At 41.5% G+C, this 19,741-nt stretch overlaps 1 protein-coding gene across 1 annotated transcript in view; it reads right to left on the reverse strand.

Moving 5' to 3' along the window:
- The window catches only part of PDE1A (phosphodiesterase 1A), a 392,561-nt gene that overhangs the window by 85,209 nt on the left and 287,611 nt on the right, over nucleotides 1-19,741 (reverse strand). Inside the window, exon 5 of the mRNA XM_025203233.1 lies at nucleotides 5,152-5,265. Coding sequence (XP_025059018.1) covers nucleotides 5,152-5,265 — 114 coding nt within the window. The remainder of the gene's footprint in view (nucleotides 1-5,151; nucleotides 5,266-19,741) is intronic.

Below are 19,741 nucleotides of genomic sequence, written 5' to 3' on the forward strand. Positions count from 1 at the left end.
TTGATTACAGCCTTAAAATAGAAAAGGACCGTTATAAAGAGAATAGTCATTTAATCTTAATCTGTGTTCACAGGGGACCGGACAAAGTGTCATGGGCTTAAACTGCAACAAGGAAAATTTAAGTTGGATATTAGGAAGGACTCTCCAATTATGAGCGTGGTTAAACAATTGAATAGATTATCTAGAGACTTTTTGGAATTTCCTTCATTAGAAGTTTTTAAGAGCAGGTTAGACAACATTTGTTGGGGATGGTTTAGACAAGGATGTTCCTGCCTTGAACTGAGAGTTCGACGGGATGACCTTGAGGTCTTGTGTTCCTAGAGTAAGACCCACCAATATTAAAATGTTAAATTGCAAGGGGAGGACTTTAAAGAAAAATATTTCTTCTTCTTATTTTGCTTTTCCATTATCAGTTTGCTATTAGAACGACAAGGGATAATTAAAATAGGTTCAGAGACTGTTAAGTCTCCAGTGAACCAGCTTTCCTCCAGTAGACATGTCCCTGAAACATTTTGATTTCTTTTTGCTTTCTGATTTCTCACCCACTCAAGAACCGACAGGAGCATCTTTTGAAGATTGAGGGCTTCAACTATTTTTTTAATGAGACATTTACAATTGCTGCCCAAAAGAAAAACATAATTTCATATAGCTCTGGGAGGCTTTCCCAACTGCCAGCCTAGTTTCTAAGGAGACCAGATCCAGCACTTCATAAATAAAGCTGTTAGCATTTTTCTCAAAAAATATAGTCAAATCTTAAAATATTTTTTTTTCTACCGCAACCTTGGATTATATGAAATGGTAGAGCAACAAAGCAGAACAAGAGAATCTAAGATGTATCTTTTGCATTGTAATAGCTTCATTTTAAGGCTTGATTTCAGTATGAATTCTGCATTCTATAAAGAAACACATGAGGGTCTGGCGGTTCTAATTGTGTGTACAGTCTAGTTGCACACACAACTTTTCAGTGTAGATGTATTTCTTTTCCTTTGACTCAAATGAAGTAATAGTACACAAATGTGGATAGCTCCTTCAATTACAGTGTAAGAAGATGGCAGTGGTCATACAAAACACTTCCTCCTTTTAGCAGGTGCTGATTCTGCTTAGATAATCTTTGCTGGCTGATGTGGCAGGCAGCAGTATACCTCACTTGAATATGAGCAGTAAAAGTGGCTTTTCAAACAGAGGATCTTGTGTGTGGGCTGAGAAATCTGGAGTGAGGAACCCTAAAAGCAGGCAATTTATTTTGGCCATGATCCTGCAATGTGTAGTACTTGGGAGGAGTATTGGCCTGCACAGACACTTACTGATATTAGATATGCTCAGTGCATGAGCAACAAACAACCTACGTGTTATGCCTTGCAAGATCAAACCAAAACAGATTTCTCTCTTTATAAACAAAATCCTACGAAGGAAGTTAGTTTAAATTTTCAAGTTGTATAGCTGGAGTTTGAGAGTAAGTTTGTAAAGGTACTTTCTGATCAAGAGATGCACAGTAAAAATAAACCAGTTAAAAAATCCAACACAATAGTTTTTGAATGAATGAATATCTTGCTGTCATCAATATACCTATTGTTGTATGAAGAAATGTATGTTCAGAGTCAGAAGAGTTTAATCTCTTTTTTGATACTCCAAGATAATACTGCTCTAAGATACGACTGCTTTTTAACTTCCAGATACATTTAATTCAATTCCAAATTTCCACTGGTAGAAGTTATCTGTGGCACAAAGTAATTACTTTCTTCTTTGGCCACAAAATTAACTTTCCCCTACATTATTTCAGTGGGATGTAATAATTTCATAATTCCTGCTAAATGCAAGATTTGCTCCTCAAAAGTGGAACAGAGCTTGTCTATGGATTGTTTCTAAACTTTCTCATGAAGATTTGGACTAGAGGGCTGAGGCTGTTAAAATGCAGTTAGTTTTGCATGCATACCAGCATTACATTTAGATTGCCCTAACTGTGCAAGCATTTGCAGGACTTAGTTCGCCTAAAACTGGCATGCCTAAATGAGAGCCAGCTTTAGTTCAGAATGGCTTAACCTGACTTAAAATGGATTAACCTGACTTAACGAATGCTTGCCTAAGTTGCCTACCTTCCTCTCTCAGCCCTGGGACTGGGCAAGCTCTGGCACCCTCCACAGCTCCAGAGCTGTCCATAAAAAATGGAAAATGAAAATGAAACTATAAGTCAAACTGAAAAATATGGTGTATAACATGTAAATGTTAAAGCAAGCAGCCAACATTATGAAAGTAAATGTATATTTAAATAGTAAAGAAAGTTGTTTTATATATGGTTGTGTGAATACATATTAATACGTAAATACAAAAATACATACGGGTGTGTTTGTAGGCATATACATAAATCCACAGATTGTATATAAACCTGGCAGGGTCACTTTACAGTGTGGCATGTATTTCTACAGAAAGCGATGCCAGAACTTGGTAGGTTTATGAATCGAGTCCAGTACTCATTTTGAAGTTGTATTTGAGAATGAAAATGCTCAGTAAAGTTAGAAAATGGAGAAAGAAGTCACTTGGGTTTCTCCTGATTTAATGCTACCAAGAATTAGATTGATTTACTGAAAACTGGTTTAAATAACATATAAATAAATAATGTTGATTTATATCAGATCAAAGAAAAGGAAGAAGTTTTCTTCAAATATTTAATTATTCTTGAAAATATTTTAGTAGTCTTGGTTATGAGGTCTTAAAATGAGTCTTCTAAGGAAATAACTTGAAGATGAAATTATGTATGTTTGTTTTTATTTGACTGCCATTAATTGGCATGTTGGCCCCATGATAGCAATTGCCTTAATGATTTTACTCACTAAATTTAATACACCTATTACAACTATGGAATATGATTTGTGGCATATTAACCTCTCTTCATATGAAACCTGTTTCTCATAATGTTTATTTAGCTGTCTTCTGGTATATCCTCCCACACACAACTCCAAAGCCTCGGATCCTTCAATATATTGGCTCTTTTCATTTCCTTACAGTCCCTCATGTGCAAGAGTGATTAAACTCAGAACTGGGTGAGGAACAGCACATCCACCTAATGACAGTGTTTGGGAGGTGTACATTTGGAAGGAGTACATTTCCCTCATCACTGGTGCTTTAAGCCCTTGCCAGTAGCTGCAGAAGTCTATGTAATGCATCTCTTATTATTGCTAATAGAAACAATATACTTAAATCAAATTACATAAGCAATAGGAGTTTCTATGGACTGTTTCCATAGAAAAATATTGTAAAATAGTTCAGGTACGACTGAGAATTTCATAAGCTACCTAGAGAAGTGAGTCCTGCAGGCAGTCATAAGCAAAGAAATGTTTATAGCTGAGAGTGGGTCTGACATATTAGAGATACTACAGCAGCTCATGTTGGGAATGGGCATAAGGCCATGTGAAGCAAGTTTTTCTGAGAGTATGTCTATATAACTCAGTATTACCAGTTTAACAAAAGATGTGGTTTTAAACTGATTTCATTACATTGATGTAAACATATGAGTGGACACATTTAATTTGAAACCAGGTTTATCTTGATTTAGCTGTAGTTAATTAGGATCCCATGGGGCATCTACATGAGATGTTTACTGTGGAGTTACCTAATTAGCTCTTCAGTAAAGTCTCACCATCTACGTGTGTGGCCCTATTAGGCTGCAGTAGACTAATAAATGCTGCTTGTCAACACAACAGCATTATTTAGTGCACCACAACGCACGTGTAGATGCTGACAGGGCTGCCTGGGCCACAAAGGTGCTTCACTGCAGGGGCTGCCTGCTGGCTAGCCCCACGCTAGAGCAGTCTTGTGCCCCACTGCAGCAAGTTGAGCCAAGTTGGAGCAGCCCCAAACTAGCAGACTGATCCTTGGGGCCTCCTGCTAGCTGGGGCTGCTCTGAGCTGGCTCGATATGCTGCAGTCTCAGGAGCATGCATAAGTTAGTCTGTTAAAAGCAATACCAGTAGCTGTGAATTGTGCCTAAATTCCAACTAAAAGGTATTTTATATTGCTTTGATTTCCTCATTTTTCTGGTTGGGATAGGACTGGTTTCCCAGGCACAGTAGGACTTCCGCATTTGAGATACATAATAGTTTGTACATGAAGGTTACATCTGAAAGGCAATGGAATAGAATTATTACATAAATATTTGAATCCATCTTTCTAAGTGGAGAAGCTATTCTATTCTATTCTATTCTATGCTCTTGGTTTTTATACCCCATTGCTCACTGCAGCATCTGAATGTTTTTCAGTAGTATCTCAATGCATTTAACCAACCCCCTATTAAACTGAGTTTTTATATGTACTGTATAAAACATAAGATTTTTTTTAAAAGAGAAAAAGAAGTTTAGGTTCTCAAGATGATTATTAAAAAAGTCAGATGTTCTTAGATTTAATAAGGAATTGCAACCTAGCACATGCTGCACATCAAAGTAGAGAGGCTTTAGCAAACAGTCATAAAAGCATGTTCAGTTCAAGAGAACACTTAAAAAGGTCAATTTCGTGAAATATAAGAGTTAAAAAAATCACCAGAAAATTGTCTTAGAATTAGTACATTAACTTCACAATGAATATGAAAATCTTAGAATTATTTCAAGAAATCAAACACAGGACTATGTAGAATTTACCATTTGATTAAAGCCAGCCCATTTAAAATAACTTAAAGTCATAATTCCAGTAACAGCCATCATTTTTGTGCTTGTAAAAGCATAGTAAAATAAAAATTGTAGATTTTCATAAAATTATTTATACTCAGATACCCCTTCTTATCTTTAAAAGCTCTTCATTTCAGAACAAGTCCCTTTTTCTTCAACAGTACTTTTCATAATAAAAATAGTTTTGAGGACAGCAAAGACTATCAATCTCATATACCTATTAATACAAGTCTTATTGCATTGGATTGTGCTTCATCCATTGAGCCTTCAAAGTACATGGGAGTTCAGCATGCTCTCCCCAGGGGGGAAACTTGACTTCTGGAATGTTAAATACTATTGATCTTAAGAACTAAGAGTCATACACTGGCTGTAAAGCTTTTGATGATCTTCAAATGACATCAGTAAGAATTATGTGCAAGGATCAATGATACAACAGAAGACCACTCCCACTTTCCCACCAACATGGTATAAGGCACCATTTTTTTTTAATGACTTACCTGGTTTCATCAATATAAACGGCTTCCAGCACAGATGCTGCATATTCAATATTCTTTTTCAAATCTACCACATTAACGTCGCCTTTCTCCAGCTGCTTTACCAAGCATCTTAATCTGTTAAAAAAAATAAAATGAAAGCATTATTGTATTGCCTAGATTCCATAGAAATCTAACAACTATTTTAGTGCCTATGTATTCTATTGGGACATTTTTAAAATGATATCACTGCCCCTTTCTATTAATTTGTATCTATTTTTAGCACAAAAAAACCCACCAATAACCAGTAATGAAGTTTTACAACTTGATGAACCTGTAATGTAAAACAATATAGTAGGTGTAAGATTCAGTAAAAAAGCGAGGGAATCAATAATTACCAACATCATTTTTCAAAGTAATGTTTCTTCTTTCAGATATTGCATCTCTAATTTTAATGGTACTGTATTTGCAGGAACTTATTTTAGCTCTAATATTCTATATTTCTAGCTTCAAAAAATCTTCATCCATCAACAAAGGTACAGAGAAATGTTAGCTCCATACCTATTAGCCTTCATTTTCCTACGTTTAACTTTTTAAACCTCCAGTACACATATTTACCTCAGTTTTTTTTTTATTATTAACATAAGTAAAGGTTGAGCTCTGCTACTCCCAGAATTCATTATTTTTGCCAGATGAAAGATGGTGCATTAAAAAAAATGAAAAAATTTCCTGTGTGTTTTTTTCAGCTTTGTTTTCAAAAAGATTCCCATGTATTATTATATGCATTGATACACCCAAAGGAGGTTTTCTAACCTGCAGGTAGAGGCAATAAACAAGTTTTGGTGGCAGTCAACTTATAATATGGTGCTATTAGATCCTCAGAACACATCTGCCTTTTTTGAAGGGAAGAACTCTTCAGAACGTTCACTGAAATATTAGCACTAATGACTTCACAAAGCTCTGACTAATGGGATTCTTAAGGAAAACGTATTTTTCTTCTTTAGTCACTGAAATTATATTCTCTATCTCAATGCTGAAATGAACTGCAGGATTTTATCACAGAAGAAAAAAGAGTGTGCTTTAAATTAAATATGCCAGTTTATTATTTTAATATAATTGTAGTAAAATCATTATTAACTAGGTTTTTCATACTTATGAAATAGTGCGAGCTTTGAGCAGAAGAGGATTTCTACTGAGAATCATTTTTAGTTAACGTTCCTTCCATAAATAATTCTATATTTACTCTTCTTTTTGTGGAAAAAGCAGTTTGGTTTCTTGTTCCATTAGTTCGCACACAAGACATGCAGATAGAATCTAATTCATTTAAAATAATGAGAATCCAATATCAGTTTTTTTTAGACAAACATTTAGTATTTGATCAGACTTGTTTAAAATCTATGTATTTAAGATAAAAATGCTACCTGAAACAGAACTTCATAATTTTTTAAAAATATGAACCATTTCAGACAAGGTGTTTTGACTCTATATTTTTCTTACATGAGTAGTTATTTCCAGGTCTCCTGGAATGAAAGCAGACCTTCAGAGGTATTTATAGAAAGCAATGTTTTAAAGGAGTGATCTTTCTTGTCTGCAGTCAGTGGAAGTTTTGCAGTTAGCCACACATCCTCTTGTGGCTCTTTTCAGAAGTAGGTATCTCCATTTTTATAAGCGAGTTTTTGGTAACTGGCTCATACGGATTCTGAGGTAATGTGAGGATTACATTCAGGGGTTGCCAGTTTCTTAGCAACATAGTCTGTCATAGGTAAACTGACTGACTTCAACCTGTACTTGCTTGACTTATTTTAATTTGTGACATAACAGTTCTGAATCACTGAATCAGTTTTATAACTGCAGTTTTCTGGAAAGTAGCTACCATTATTTATTTGAATCCAAGATGAGGCTTTTTTCTCCTAAGCAGCCTTGGGGGGAAAAAGCCACAGTTTGGATTCAAGTACTGGCCTAGGGCAGGTAGAGATTCAGTTCTGGCTTTGGTAGGGTGACCACCCATCCCTAATTGGGCAGGATAGTCCTGGAATGGAAACCTCAAGTCCCAGGCCCAGGCTGCATGACTGGGACAGCATTTGTCCTGGATTCACAGTATCGTGCAGGGATCGGAAAATGGTGAGATTCCCCTTGCAGGCCGGCAGCATTCCAGCCTGCAGGGGCTGCTTGCAGCTGCTGGGAGCAGGATGCAGGGGTTGCCGTGTGCATGCCCGCACACATGCACATGGCCAGGAATACAGCCAGGCAGTGTGGAGAACAGCTCCCTGCAGGTAAGATTGTACAGAGAGCAGAGAGACTGCCTTGGTGAGGGAGGGAGTGGAGCAGAGGCTGGTATTGGGGGCACTGCCCAGCTGAGGCAATGCATGGGGCCTGGAGCCAGGGCAGGGAGTGGGACAGAGCCACAGAAAGCTTGTCCAAAGGGCAGAGGGTGGGAGGGAGAGGGAGGCTTCCTGCCGCTGCGTGCACTCCTGAAGGGAGCATGAGGGGCATGTGCCCCCCCAGATTTGTATGCAGGGCAGGGGCAGATGTTGGCTGCCTACTGCAGGCTCAGGGCTCCCTGCCCTGCTGCTCTCCCCTTGGGAGCCCCACACCACCATGGCCAAGTGCCCCCTGCCTGCCTGGTAGTGGCGTGGAGTTGTGCCTCCTGGTGCTGATGGGCAGGCAAGAGTACACAGCTGGTGTGGGGCTCCTGGGAGAAGGGCAGCTGGGACCACTGGCAATGCATACGGGGTGCATGCAGGTGCATGTGCATCCCCTGAGATTGGCCGATGCTGCCGATGCTGTTCTGGAAATTTGTTCTCCCCCCTTTACTCCCCCCGTAACTTCTGCTCTATCTCTGGTTCTGATCTGGCCCATCTGGGAGCTGCCACCATTTCTCCCTGGCTGGGCTGGGGCCAGGCCAGGGCCTCTGTTGCTGCTGACTACCCCAGAAGTGCAGATCTGCAGCAGAAGATAAAGAGATAGGAGTGGTCAGGGAGTGAGGGGGAGGGCAGTTAGGCATGGAGGGACAGGCAGAGGGGATCAAGCACAGGCATGGGGGGGCAGGGGTGGGGGGTAGGCACAGACATGGGGGGGCAAAAGGCAGAGGACAGGCTGCAGGGGTAAAGCTGAGGGTGGGGGAGGAAGGGAGTCACAGGCATCCAGAGCAAGAAATCAGAGGGTAAGGGAGGAAGGGAGTCACAGGCATCCAGAGCAAGGGACAGGGGGCAGGCACAGGCATGGTGAGGCATGTGGCAGGGGTGCACATGGCAGGGAACAGGCAGCAGAGAGGCCTGGAACAGTGGGGACAGGCATAGGCATGGGAGAACAAGGGCAGGGGAGCAAGGGGCAGGGGTCTGGGCTCTTGCCCCCTGCTGCTACTTTTTCTTCCACAGAAGTGGGGGTGGAGCAGCTAATTTAAGAGAACCTTCCACTAAGTAGATGCCACATATGAAAACGATAACAAATTTCTAGTTCTCCATGTATAGAATCTAATTATGGGGGCGGGGGGAGATTAAATTTGAAGTCATCTTGGATTTGGGTAAATACAATGATTTACATTTGTGAAGTAAGATCAAATTCAGGTTGAATGGCAAATACATTGTGTATGTACATTACAGTAACATGCTCCAAAAATTAAAGTTGCCAACTCTGACTTCATTAATATTACAAGCAAATACACTCAGATAAGCTTAATTGTTTATACTTTGTCTGCAGACACCTAAGTAGATCATTCCAGATCCATTTTTCTGCATGATTACCTTACACCAATTGCTGGATGGAATACTGAAATCTGTTTTCTTTTATAGATGCATTTTCATGAGCTGAGTGGGTGGCTTAAAATGGTTTATCCCAAAACAGATTCTAAATTAAAGTAGAAAAAGTGAAAAATAAATCTTAAGCAATAAACCCCTAGGAAATCCATTAAGCATTTCCAAAGGTATGAAGTCATAACTGCTTCAACTGAAGAGATGTGCAGTAAGCCCTCTTTAATTTCCACAGCTATGAAGGGATTTTCCATAAACTAGTAATAATCAGGCTACACAACTGATAAAATTTTGCCCAACTGTAAGCAGATGCAGTTCTTCAGAAGCCAATGGCATTGTGCCTGTTTATACAAGGGATTAATCTGAAAGTATACACAGAGATGGAAAAGAGTCAAAATAGTACTGCTGGGTATTTAAATAATACACCTGCCATTTGACTTGCTTATTTGTTCAAGCATAGAAGAAAAATATTCAAAAAACGCAGCTCTTTTAATTAAATGAATATTACTGATCTTCAGAAAATGACTGAGTAGCTTTTAATACTGAGATAGCACTGCATTATGCAAAGCTTTGAGCAATTATAGTTTGTCAGTATGAATTTATTCAATGTTTTAAAGAACTCCCTGCTGTATGTTAATGAGAACAGGGACCACATATTATCAGTACAGGTATAGTCACAGGTTATTTATTATCCACTCTAAGGAACCTAAAGGAACATGAAAACCCTATATCATCTAAAAATTATTTCTTACTCTCTTTATGCATAACACCTAAATTTACTTATAAATGAAAGAACTTACCATTATAAAGAAATAATGTTCCCTCTTTCCCCCCCCCGCCCCCACTCTATTTTGTACATTTGGCAGCACTTCATGTATAAACAGTTTCACCATTTGGCTGGTAGTCAACTGCAGTTCCTGTTACTTAGGCTAAAGCTAGGAACAAACATTGCATTTATCCCTGGATAAATTGTGCCTGGAACAAAAATATCCTGAGATTAGTGTATATATACATCACCCTTCTAATCAGGGTTTAGTGCAGGGATGGGCAAAATACTGCCTGCAGGCCAGAAAAATCCTGAAGTAAACTACTCTAAAACAGCAGCTCCCAACCCTTTTTTGCTGCAACCCTAAATCTGGGTCACGTCTCCTGCCCCTGCCACCGACTCACTCATGCCCAGTGGCGCCAGCAGAGCCCGGGCTGGGCCGCGATCGCAGTGGTGGTGAGAGCCGCGTGTCCCGTGAACTGGGAGAGCCCTGCAGGCAGGAGGGGGAGAGCAAGGGGCAGATCCCCCATGATCCTGATTTGGGTCGTGACCCAAGGTTGGGAGCCACTGCTCTAAAACAACACAATTTAGTCTTCTTCAAAATGTCCTTCACAATGTGGCACCCAGCTTTCCCTGAAGAATCCCATACTAAACAAAGGATTCCTACTAAGGGTGTTGTTACATGTTAGTTTAAATATGTAAGTGTCCTTAAACCAGGAGTGTCCACACAGTAGGGCAGACAAGCACATGCTAAGGGCCCTTTGGGCAGCTCTAACTTGTTTTGAGCAGCTTGCAGTGGACCCAATTCAAGGGAGAATCACCATTGTCCTAGATTGGGTAAGCCCACCCCTCACACAAGACTCCCACTCACCACCCCATGGGCAGCTCCTGGCTCTCCTGCACCTCCCAGTGAACAAGCAGGGAAGAGGAACCTGCCATTGCTGCCACTCTCAACCAGCCCAGAGAGCATTAGTGGACCAGTGTCAACAATGATGGTGAGCTGGGGGTCACAGGGGGTGGGGGTGGGGGTGAGCCACAAGGGCTGAGGGGGATACGGGAGACCTGAAGGCCAGGAAGGGAGCCGCAGGAGCAAGCAGAACAGGGGGAGAAAGCGGCCAGCTCTATCCAGGCTGGGGAGAGAGTGAGGGGAATGAGCTAGATCCATGCAGAAGGGGGGCAGTGGGGACCCAGACTGCAGGCAGAAAGGGGCCGGCAAGTCTGATGGGACCCTGCCAGCCCCAGGCTGCCCATAATCCAAGCCACCTACCCTTCCTCTGAGAGCAGGCAAGCTTCACAGGCAGAGAGCCAATGAACAGCAGGGAAGCGGCACCCGGCCATTCCTGCCACTCTCAACCAGCCCAGAGAGCATTAGTGGACCAGTGTCAACAATGATGGTGAGCTGGGGGTCACAGGGGGTGGGGGTGGGGGTGAGCCACAAGGGCTGAGGGGGATACGGGAGACCTGAAGGCCAGGAAGGGAGCCGCAGGAGCAAGCAGAACAGGGGGAGAAAGCGGCCAGCTCTATCCAGGCTGGGGAGAGAGTGAGGGGAATGAGCTAGATCCATGCAGAAGGGGGGCAGTGGGGACCCAGACTGCAGGCAGAAAGGGGCCGGCAAGTCTGATGGGACCCTGCCAGCCCCAGGCTGCCCATAATCCAAGCCACCTACCCTTCCTCTGAGAGCAGGCAAGCTTCACAGGCAGAGAGCCAATTTGGCTCCTAGCCACACCCCTGGTTGCCAGCCCTCTAAAGGGAGATCAGAGCAGTGCACATTTCAGAGTATTAACCCTTAACAAGTGACTTCTTAAAGCACCTGCTCATTTTGAACACCAATTTAACTCAGCATGTGCTAAGTGTGATGTATAACAAGGACCTAAGAGAATACATTGGACAGTGTTTCTGGTTTCCCTGAGGTGTCCAGGATATAGCTTATGGTAGGAAAAACAGGAATAAGTTATATAATAGTCATTTAGTTTTATAAAACTAAACAATCACTTCTGCAGTTATACTGGCTATCATCACGAATTGGAACTGCTGGAATGATGAATTAGCATTCCATTATTAATTGATCCTTGTCCTCTTCCAAGCTTCACAAAACCAAGACAGAAGAAACTTTTTTGGTTTGTTTTTTCTCAAAACAAGAAATTATAATGTCAATTCTTTAAATTAAGGTAAGAAATAATATCTATTCTTCAAGTTAGAGTTTAGAAAACTAAATACAAAATGAGTGTCTTTGATACTAAAGAGGTGCTTTACAGGCAGAATGTTAAGACAACTGTAATATAAAGCTTGCACTGTTTTTTATAAAGTAATGCAGAAGATATACACCATCTACCTAGGGGCACCAAGGTGAGGGGAAGATAATAAATGAAGAGTTCAACAGGATGGCAAATATGATTAATGACTATGATATGACTGTGGGAGTAACTAGAAGAGGCAGCAGTCAAATCTAGTCATGAGCAGACCAGAGGGTGGAAAGTCTTCATTCAGCTCAAATTAGCATAGGAAATAATAGGAATAGAGTTCTTTCTTAGTCACCTTAATTAACTGGCAATTTACCAACTGAACTGCATGTCAAGGAAGATGGGAAATTCAAAAATAAAGTTTTTTTAGCCAGAGAAACACAGTGTGTGGGTGGGCAGAGGTGGAATATGAAGACAAAAGGGGGTTCACCTCATCAGTGGGAGCTGCCTAATGCATCATGTCTGTATGGGCATGATTCCTCTCGGAGAGGTAGCTCCTGCTGTACCCTGTTACAGAGTGAAGCAGCAGTCTATGCTGGTTGGTGTGCAGCATCCACAAGGAGCATCTCTCTTTTCAAAGACCTATATGTATGGGGCTCAGATTACATAAAATGCATAAGCTGATGGCATGATTGGACTGATGTAGGACAAGTCACTCACAACCGGTGCTGTAGACCTAATCACACAGGACTCTGGTCCCAAAGAGGCATAAAAGAAAAAAGAAGATAATCATCATTCTCTTTTCTACCCTCATACATCCAGGCAGGAACAGATACAATGTGTGTGATGACACTGCATGCTTTAAAGATTTTTTAGTTCTGCTTTCCTCATAAAAAATGGTAGCAAAGCCAGTGATTAACAAAAGCTCTTCCAGTTTAAAAGCACAGAATCTGATTTAGGTTCTAATCTCACAAAATAGAATATGCAGGTGGATCACTGCATCTATGTGTACCCCTACTAAAGTAAATGGTTTGTTCTGCAGGATTAATGGCTTTATACTGTAAATTCTGGGGCAGGGATTTGTCTTCTGTTTTGTACACCGCTGAACTGATAAATATGTGATAACTGTTGTCTGTGATATGTACGTTACCCTTTTTCTCCACTTCCTTTTTATCTTGAACTGCTCTATCACTTTTTTCCCCTATACTTCCATTATCTCCCTCTTTCTAATCTTCTTCACCTACCTCATCATACCCTACCCACCTCCTGCATCTTCTCCTACCCCATTCCAGTTCTTTCATTTCTTTCTCTTCAGCCCCCATATGCTTGACTTTCTTCTAAACTTATTGCTGTTTTCTTCAAACTTTCACTCTTTCAAGCTAAAAATTATGGAATCATAGAAAATATGGCTAGAAAGGAGCTCAGGAGGTCATCTTGTATAACTCAAAGTATAGCTCAAGGTAGGATCCCTTGTCTAAACCATTTCTTCCAAGTGTTTGTCTAACTTCCAAGGACAGAGATTCTACAGCCTCTCTATGTAGTCTGTTTCAGTTCTAACATTCCAAATTTCCCTTGCTGCAATTTAAGACCATTACTTCTCATCCTGTACCCTGAGACCACAGTGAATCATTTGTCACTACCCTTCTTATAGCTACCTTTTATGTATTTGAAGACTGTTATCAAATCCCCTCTCAGTCTTTTCTTCTCCATATTAAATAATCAGTGTTTTTCAGCCTCTCTTTTTAAGTCATGTTTCCTAGACCGCTAGTCATTTTTATTGCTCTCTGTTGGACTCTTTCCAATTTGTCTATGTCTTTTTTGAAGTGTGGTGCCTAAAACCAAACATAGTACTCCAGTGGAGATCTCACTATGCTGAATAATGTCTATTAATAACTTCCCTTGACTTTCAAGTAAAGCTCTTTGTTTCTTTTTAACAAATACTCTTAAGATATCCTTCCATCTATGCCTCATGGTATCCTGCTGGCCCAATGTTCACTGACATGGACACATACAGTTGTCCCCCCTAACTAATTTCCACTCTTTACTACACCCTTCCCACAATGTAATGTCCCTCACACTCAGACAAAGATGCTTATCCCATATAATGCCATACAGTAACTTAGAGATATCTGTATAGATATCTGTAGAGAATATCTGGATATTTCTCACCACTAACACAAAGCCTAGACTGAGCTTGAAAGAATCAATGTCACTAATTCATGATGTCATTTTGGAAAAGGCCAGGCAACCTCATTGTCTGGCTTGCATGTGTACTACTGTCTTGGTGGTAGAATTTATTTTGATACATAATGCTATATATGATGTCAGATCATAACAGCAAAGTAGATGCAGCAGAGGGGAACCAAACCAACCACTCAAACTTCTCTTTAGTGCAACTTTTGCCCCCAACCAAATGGATCTGAGTTCGTTGGGGTCTAAATGTTCTATGATTAAACTGCTACATCTTGAAGGCTGTCATGGAGCCTAGAAATGTGGGTCCTGTCTGGAAAACTGGTCGTCCACAGACCACAATGACCCTGGAATATGGTATTACAAACTTGACAGTTTGTTGCAGTATATAATCACGTTTCATATCTGTGCCTAGTAAGATACAATGAGACAGAAGAGTTAAGAGTGTGTCCTAAGGCAAAACTCTTAAGTGATTCAGAATGGACCAGGCATTCACAGATGGGTGAAAAGACTTACAATTAAATGTTAACAAATGGACATCACTGACACTTGTGTTCCCCTGCATTAACAAGTCTGATTTAGAAATCAGTAAGAAGACCATGTGGAGGTGGTCCAGAGCAAGACAGCAGGACACTGTGTAAATCAATTCTTTATGAAAATAATCACAAGGATCATACTGAAGGTTAGAAAATGGTTTCCCTTAGCAGCACAACTAATTTAAAGGGTATGAGTTAAAAGAATGGTATGTGAACTGCCACTCTGTAAGTAGCTGACATTACAAAAAGGCCATATAACCCTGGAGTTTGTCAAAAGAGCTGACAAAAAAGGTTTGAGAAGCAGTAAATATGCCAATTAATGAGACAAACCAACAACAAGATATTACAACACCTGAAGCCTAACACAACGGGAAACAAAGAAACCACAGAAAAGGAGAGGAAAGTACAAAAAGTAAACTATGCTTCTAGCTCTATTGGACCTTTTTTCTTTCCTTAAACAATGTATGGCAAAGGAAAAGGAAGTACCAGATAAGTCATTATTCAAATATAGAGACATGACTACTTTTTAGAAGCAGAGCTTTCTGGTACTTGCATGATTGTGAACTGCATTGCAGATAAATCATTCATAAAAGGAAAAGCAAAACGGGTTTTGTAATAAAAATAAGGTAAAATAAAAGGAAGCAGAGCAGTGTCATACAAAAGAAGCTCTAGGCTAACTTTACAGGCAAAAATGAAGTACAAAGGACTTCTTAGGACAATTGACAATTTCAGTCTAAAACCAGCAATTGTGATTTGTAAGGGTGATTCTGCATGAGACATCTGCAATTTATAAATGCTGTGGGAGGAAAACCATTTTGCAGCACATTTTGTAAGATGGCGCACCAATCTCATGGCTGAGTAATGGGATAAGCATACCAACTTAGATAAGTAAAGAGAGAAGGAGAGGACTGTATTATTATTTAACACTTAGACTGCAATTAGAATGTGAGATGTTAGGGACAGCTTGATAGGGAATAGTAACTAAAGAAAAATAAAATGATATAGGAATATTGGACAACAAAAGCCTTGTTCAAAGGCTAAGGGCATTATGCAAAAAAAATGTCATTTTGTAACAGTAATCAACTTTGGCAGGGAGGGAGATACTGAAAAACAGTGACTGTGCTGGACAAATCAGAAGAAAGTCAAGATGCAAGAGACACTGAGTTACAACTATATTAACAATATTAATTGCATTACAACTATATTAACTGAAGGACATGACAACACCATGTCCACAGCTTTTGGGGTCAGAGTCACTCCTGAGCATACCCCAGCCACCCATTCCACGTTGCACATGCCCAACCTGAAGATGAGTCAGAGAAGCTGCTCTAGGGATGCCCCCTTCATCCACTCTTGAGATCTATATGTACTTGAGAGTGGTCCCTGGGAGGCACCCCCACTGTGGCTTCATTACCACATTTCTGGGTTTGGTATACATGAGCAGTAGGGGCGTGCGAAATGGGCCACATTTGATTCAGATTCAGCTCGATTCCTTGATTTGGATCACTGTCCTCAATTCGAGTCGGCCAAATCTGAATCTGAAGATTCAATGCTGATTCGGTCAGAGAATCAGCGATTCAGCCATAGACAAAGCTTTACATGTTTTTTCTACATACCTTGAGATACCAGGCGTGGCTCGTGAACACTGTGATACTGGGGTGGATGGAGCATCCCACAGAAGTGTGGGTGGGGTGGGGCCTGCATTCTCGGCAACAAACCCAGAAGTGGACCAAAAGTACTTCTGGTCTACTTCCAGGTCTGCACGCCAAGCACGCAGAGGGACCCCCCCCCCCCCATGCTCCCCCAGCTCAACGATCAGCCATGGGGAGATGCCTGGTGCCTCCCCAGACTCAGGAAGCACCAGTTGCCAAGCCAGGGGGAAGTGGGGAGACCCCAGCGTTCTCTCCAGTGGACCTGGAAGTGGACCAGAAGTGCTTCTGGTCCATTTCCAGGTCTGCTGCTGAGAGCGCTGAGAGCTCCACTCCATCCACCCCAGCATTGCAGCATTCACAAGCTGCCTCGTACCTTGAGGTATGTAGAAAAAACTTTTAAAGCTGTGTCTATGTCCGAATTGTCGAATCTTTCCGAATCTCTCCAACTTGATTCGGAGGGTTTCGATTTGATTCAGAGAGATTAAAGGGTCTTCTGATTCAATTCAGATTCAGAGATTCTGCCATCAAATTGGGCCGAATATCTGACAAATCGAATCAGGGACTGAAGCTTTGCGCAGCCCTCATGAGCAGGAGTGGGTAGGCAATATGCTTGAGAGCAGCCCTCTCTAGGAGCACTAGGATACAAGGGGTGTGTCTACACATGAATTAATGTGCCATTGCTACTGCACATTAAGTTTAGTACCTCTGATATCACGTACTAATTAAATGTGCAGTAGCCAGTAGCAAAGGCACACAGTCTTTTCGTGATGCTTAATGTGCAGGAGACTAATTCTACTGCGCATTAGCATGGCTTTTGCTATGACATGTTGATGTGCAGTAGAATTAGTCTACTGTGCATTAATTGTCTCATGTAGACATGCCCAGTGTACACATACCCAAACTTACCTGGGCACAGACCAAGAATCACTTCTACAATGCAGGTCAGGTGTCCTTCCTCTATCATTCACTAGTTTTGGAGGGCTTCTGTGAGCTCCCTATACCTCCACAAGAACATAAGAAATGCTCCATTGGGTGAGACCAAGTTTCCATGTAACCCAATATCCCGTATTTGGCAGGGGCAAGGTTAGAGGGAAAATATATGAAAACAGGGCATGGTCTATATAATCCAACCCTTATCATACCGTCCCTGGTATCAACCACCTTTGGTTTTGTCAAAGAATAAATCTTTGACTGTTTTAGCAGCTATCAATGGACTTGTCCTCCATTAATTTCTCTAATCCCTTTCTAAACATGATTATATAAATTACCCCTAGAACTCCTGTGGTGACAAGTTCCACAAGTTAATTGTATGCTTTGTGAAAATATACTTCTTCCTGTTTGTTTCAAACCTGTATCCTGTTAATTTTGGTGGCTATCCCACCATCCATGGCTTGGTCCCAGCCTGTTACTGGAATCACATATTCTCCTCCCTTTGTCTGAGAGATAAGGGACTAGATAAAAGATATTGCCTCCTTGTATTGGCCATATTTCTCAATTAGAGGCTTCTTATAGTTCTTGTATAATTTGAATACCAGTAACCAATTGTCTTTATCCCTCAACCCCCATGCAGTGTTATGATCACATCATAACTATCATCTATCTGATCATTTGCCTAAATCATAGGCCTGCCCATGTGCAAATGTTTTGCAAATCTCTTGGACCCAACCATGCTCTTAATCTCTTCATTTTATTCCTTCATGAAATCCCTAAATTCTTAGAATACTGAAAAACAATGCATGTATTAGAAAAAAATCTCCTAAACCCCACCCTATAGCCAAACACATACCACAAAGTGTACCTGTTTCAGTATCATAATTCATGCTCTCATTTGGCAGGCACTTTGGATGTAGATGATCATAATTTTTTTCAAACTATATGATTAAATCATCATTTTTGCTACTTAATGAGGATCAGGGTCAGCTGAACCTGCCCAGAAACTCTAGTGATGGGGATTGGGAGGAGGATTAAGTCCTGCTAGAGGCTTCAAGCCAGCCTGGATCAGTCTAAGCAATCAGTCTAGGAGGAATCTGGATAAAACAGTTACCCAAAACCACCCAAGACATCTGTTGTAAGTAATGATGCAATCAATTTGTAAAACTTCTGTGAGAAAGATATTTTACAAAATTTCTCCTCCTCTTCCAACCACATCTAGTTGCTAACGATCACTAGAGAAATACATGAGAGTTGGAGGATATCTTTATAAGCTTCAGGATCCAACAGAGGAATTCACAGTTTCATAGTTTGTAGGGTCGGAAGGGACCTGAGCAGATCATCAAGTCTGAACCCCTGCCATGGCAGGAAAGAATGCTGGGGTCAAATGACCCTGGCTAGGCAGTTGTCGTCTCCTTTTGAATACCCCCAGGGTAGGAGCAAGCACCACTTCCCTTGGAAGTTGGTTCCAGATCCTAGCAACCCTGACTGTGAAGTAGTGCCTCCTGATGTCTAGCCTGAACCTACTCTGTCAACTTGTGGCCATTATTCCTTGTTACTCCCAGTAGTGCTCAGGGGAACAGGGACTCTCCCATTGCCTGCTAGTCCCCCTTGGAAAATTTATAGACGGCCACCAGATCCCCTCTTAAAGACCCCAGGGTAGGAGCCAGCACCACTTCGCTTGGAAGTTGGTTCCAGATCCTAGTCAGGGTTCCCTGGGGACAAGTAGCTGTGGCGCAAAGTGCACCACTGCTATGTGTCCCTGGGGAACCAAACATCCATGCTTATCTGGACTAACCCTATGGTTGTTTTTGCTATGTAGAAAGAAATAAGAAATCAGAGTACTATGTCCAGTTCTGGGTGCTGCACTTCAGGAGGGATGTGGACAGCATTGAGAGGGTCCAGAGGAAGGCCACTTGCATGATCAGGGGGCAGCAAGGCAGGCCCTATGAGGAGAAGCTAAGGGACCTGAACCTGTTCAGCCTCCACAAGCGAAGGCTGAGGGGGGATCTAGTGGCCTGTTACAAACTAGGCAGAGGGGACCAGCAGGCATTGGGGGAGTCCCTGTTCCCCTGAGCACTACCAGGAGTGACTAGAAATAACAGACACAAGCTGGCAGAGGGTAGATTCAAACTAGACATCAGGAGGCGCTACTTCACAGTCAGGGCGGCTAGGATCTGGAACCAACTTCCAAGCAAAGTGGTGCTGGCTCCTACCCTGGGGGTCTTTAAGAGGAGGTTAGATGAACACCTTGCTGGGGTCATTTGACCCCAGTGCTCTTTCCTGCCATGGCACGGGGTCAGACTTGATGATCTGCTCAGGTTCCTTCCAACCCTACCAACTATGAAACTATGAAACCTTTGCAGGAGATCATGGAAAGATGCAAAAGAACTGTGTAAGAGTTTGCTTCAGTTAATATTTTCACACTGTAACAGTTCCAATGTTCCAAAGACAGAGATGATGCCCCCTGATGGCCATGCAGCTCCTGTTCAGCTCTACCTTTAGGGTACCCTCCCTTCTCTCATGTCTGCCATGCCTTGATGTTCTTAATTGATTTTTGAAAGGGAAATTACCCAAGAGTCCTACAGTGAGCTCCACTCTATCCTCCTAC

This window comes from Alligator sinensis, unplaced genomic scaffold (genome assembly GCF_000455745.1).
Source record: "Alligator sinensis unplaced genomic scaffold, ASM45574v1 scaffold269_1, whole genome shotgun sequence".
Taxonomy (NCBI): Eukaryota; Metazoa; Chordata; order Crocodylia; family Alligatoridae; genus Alligator; species Alligator sinensis.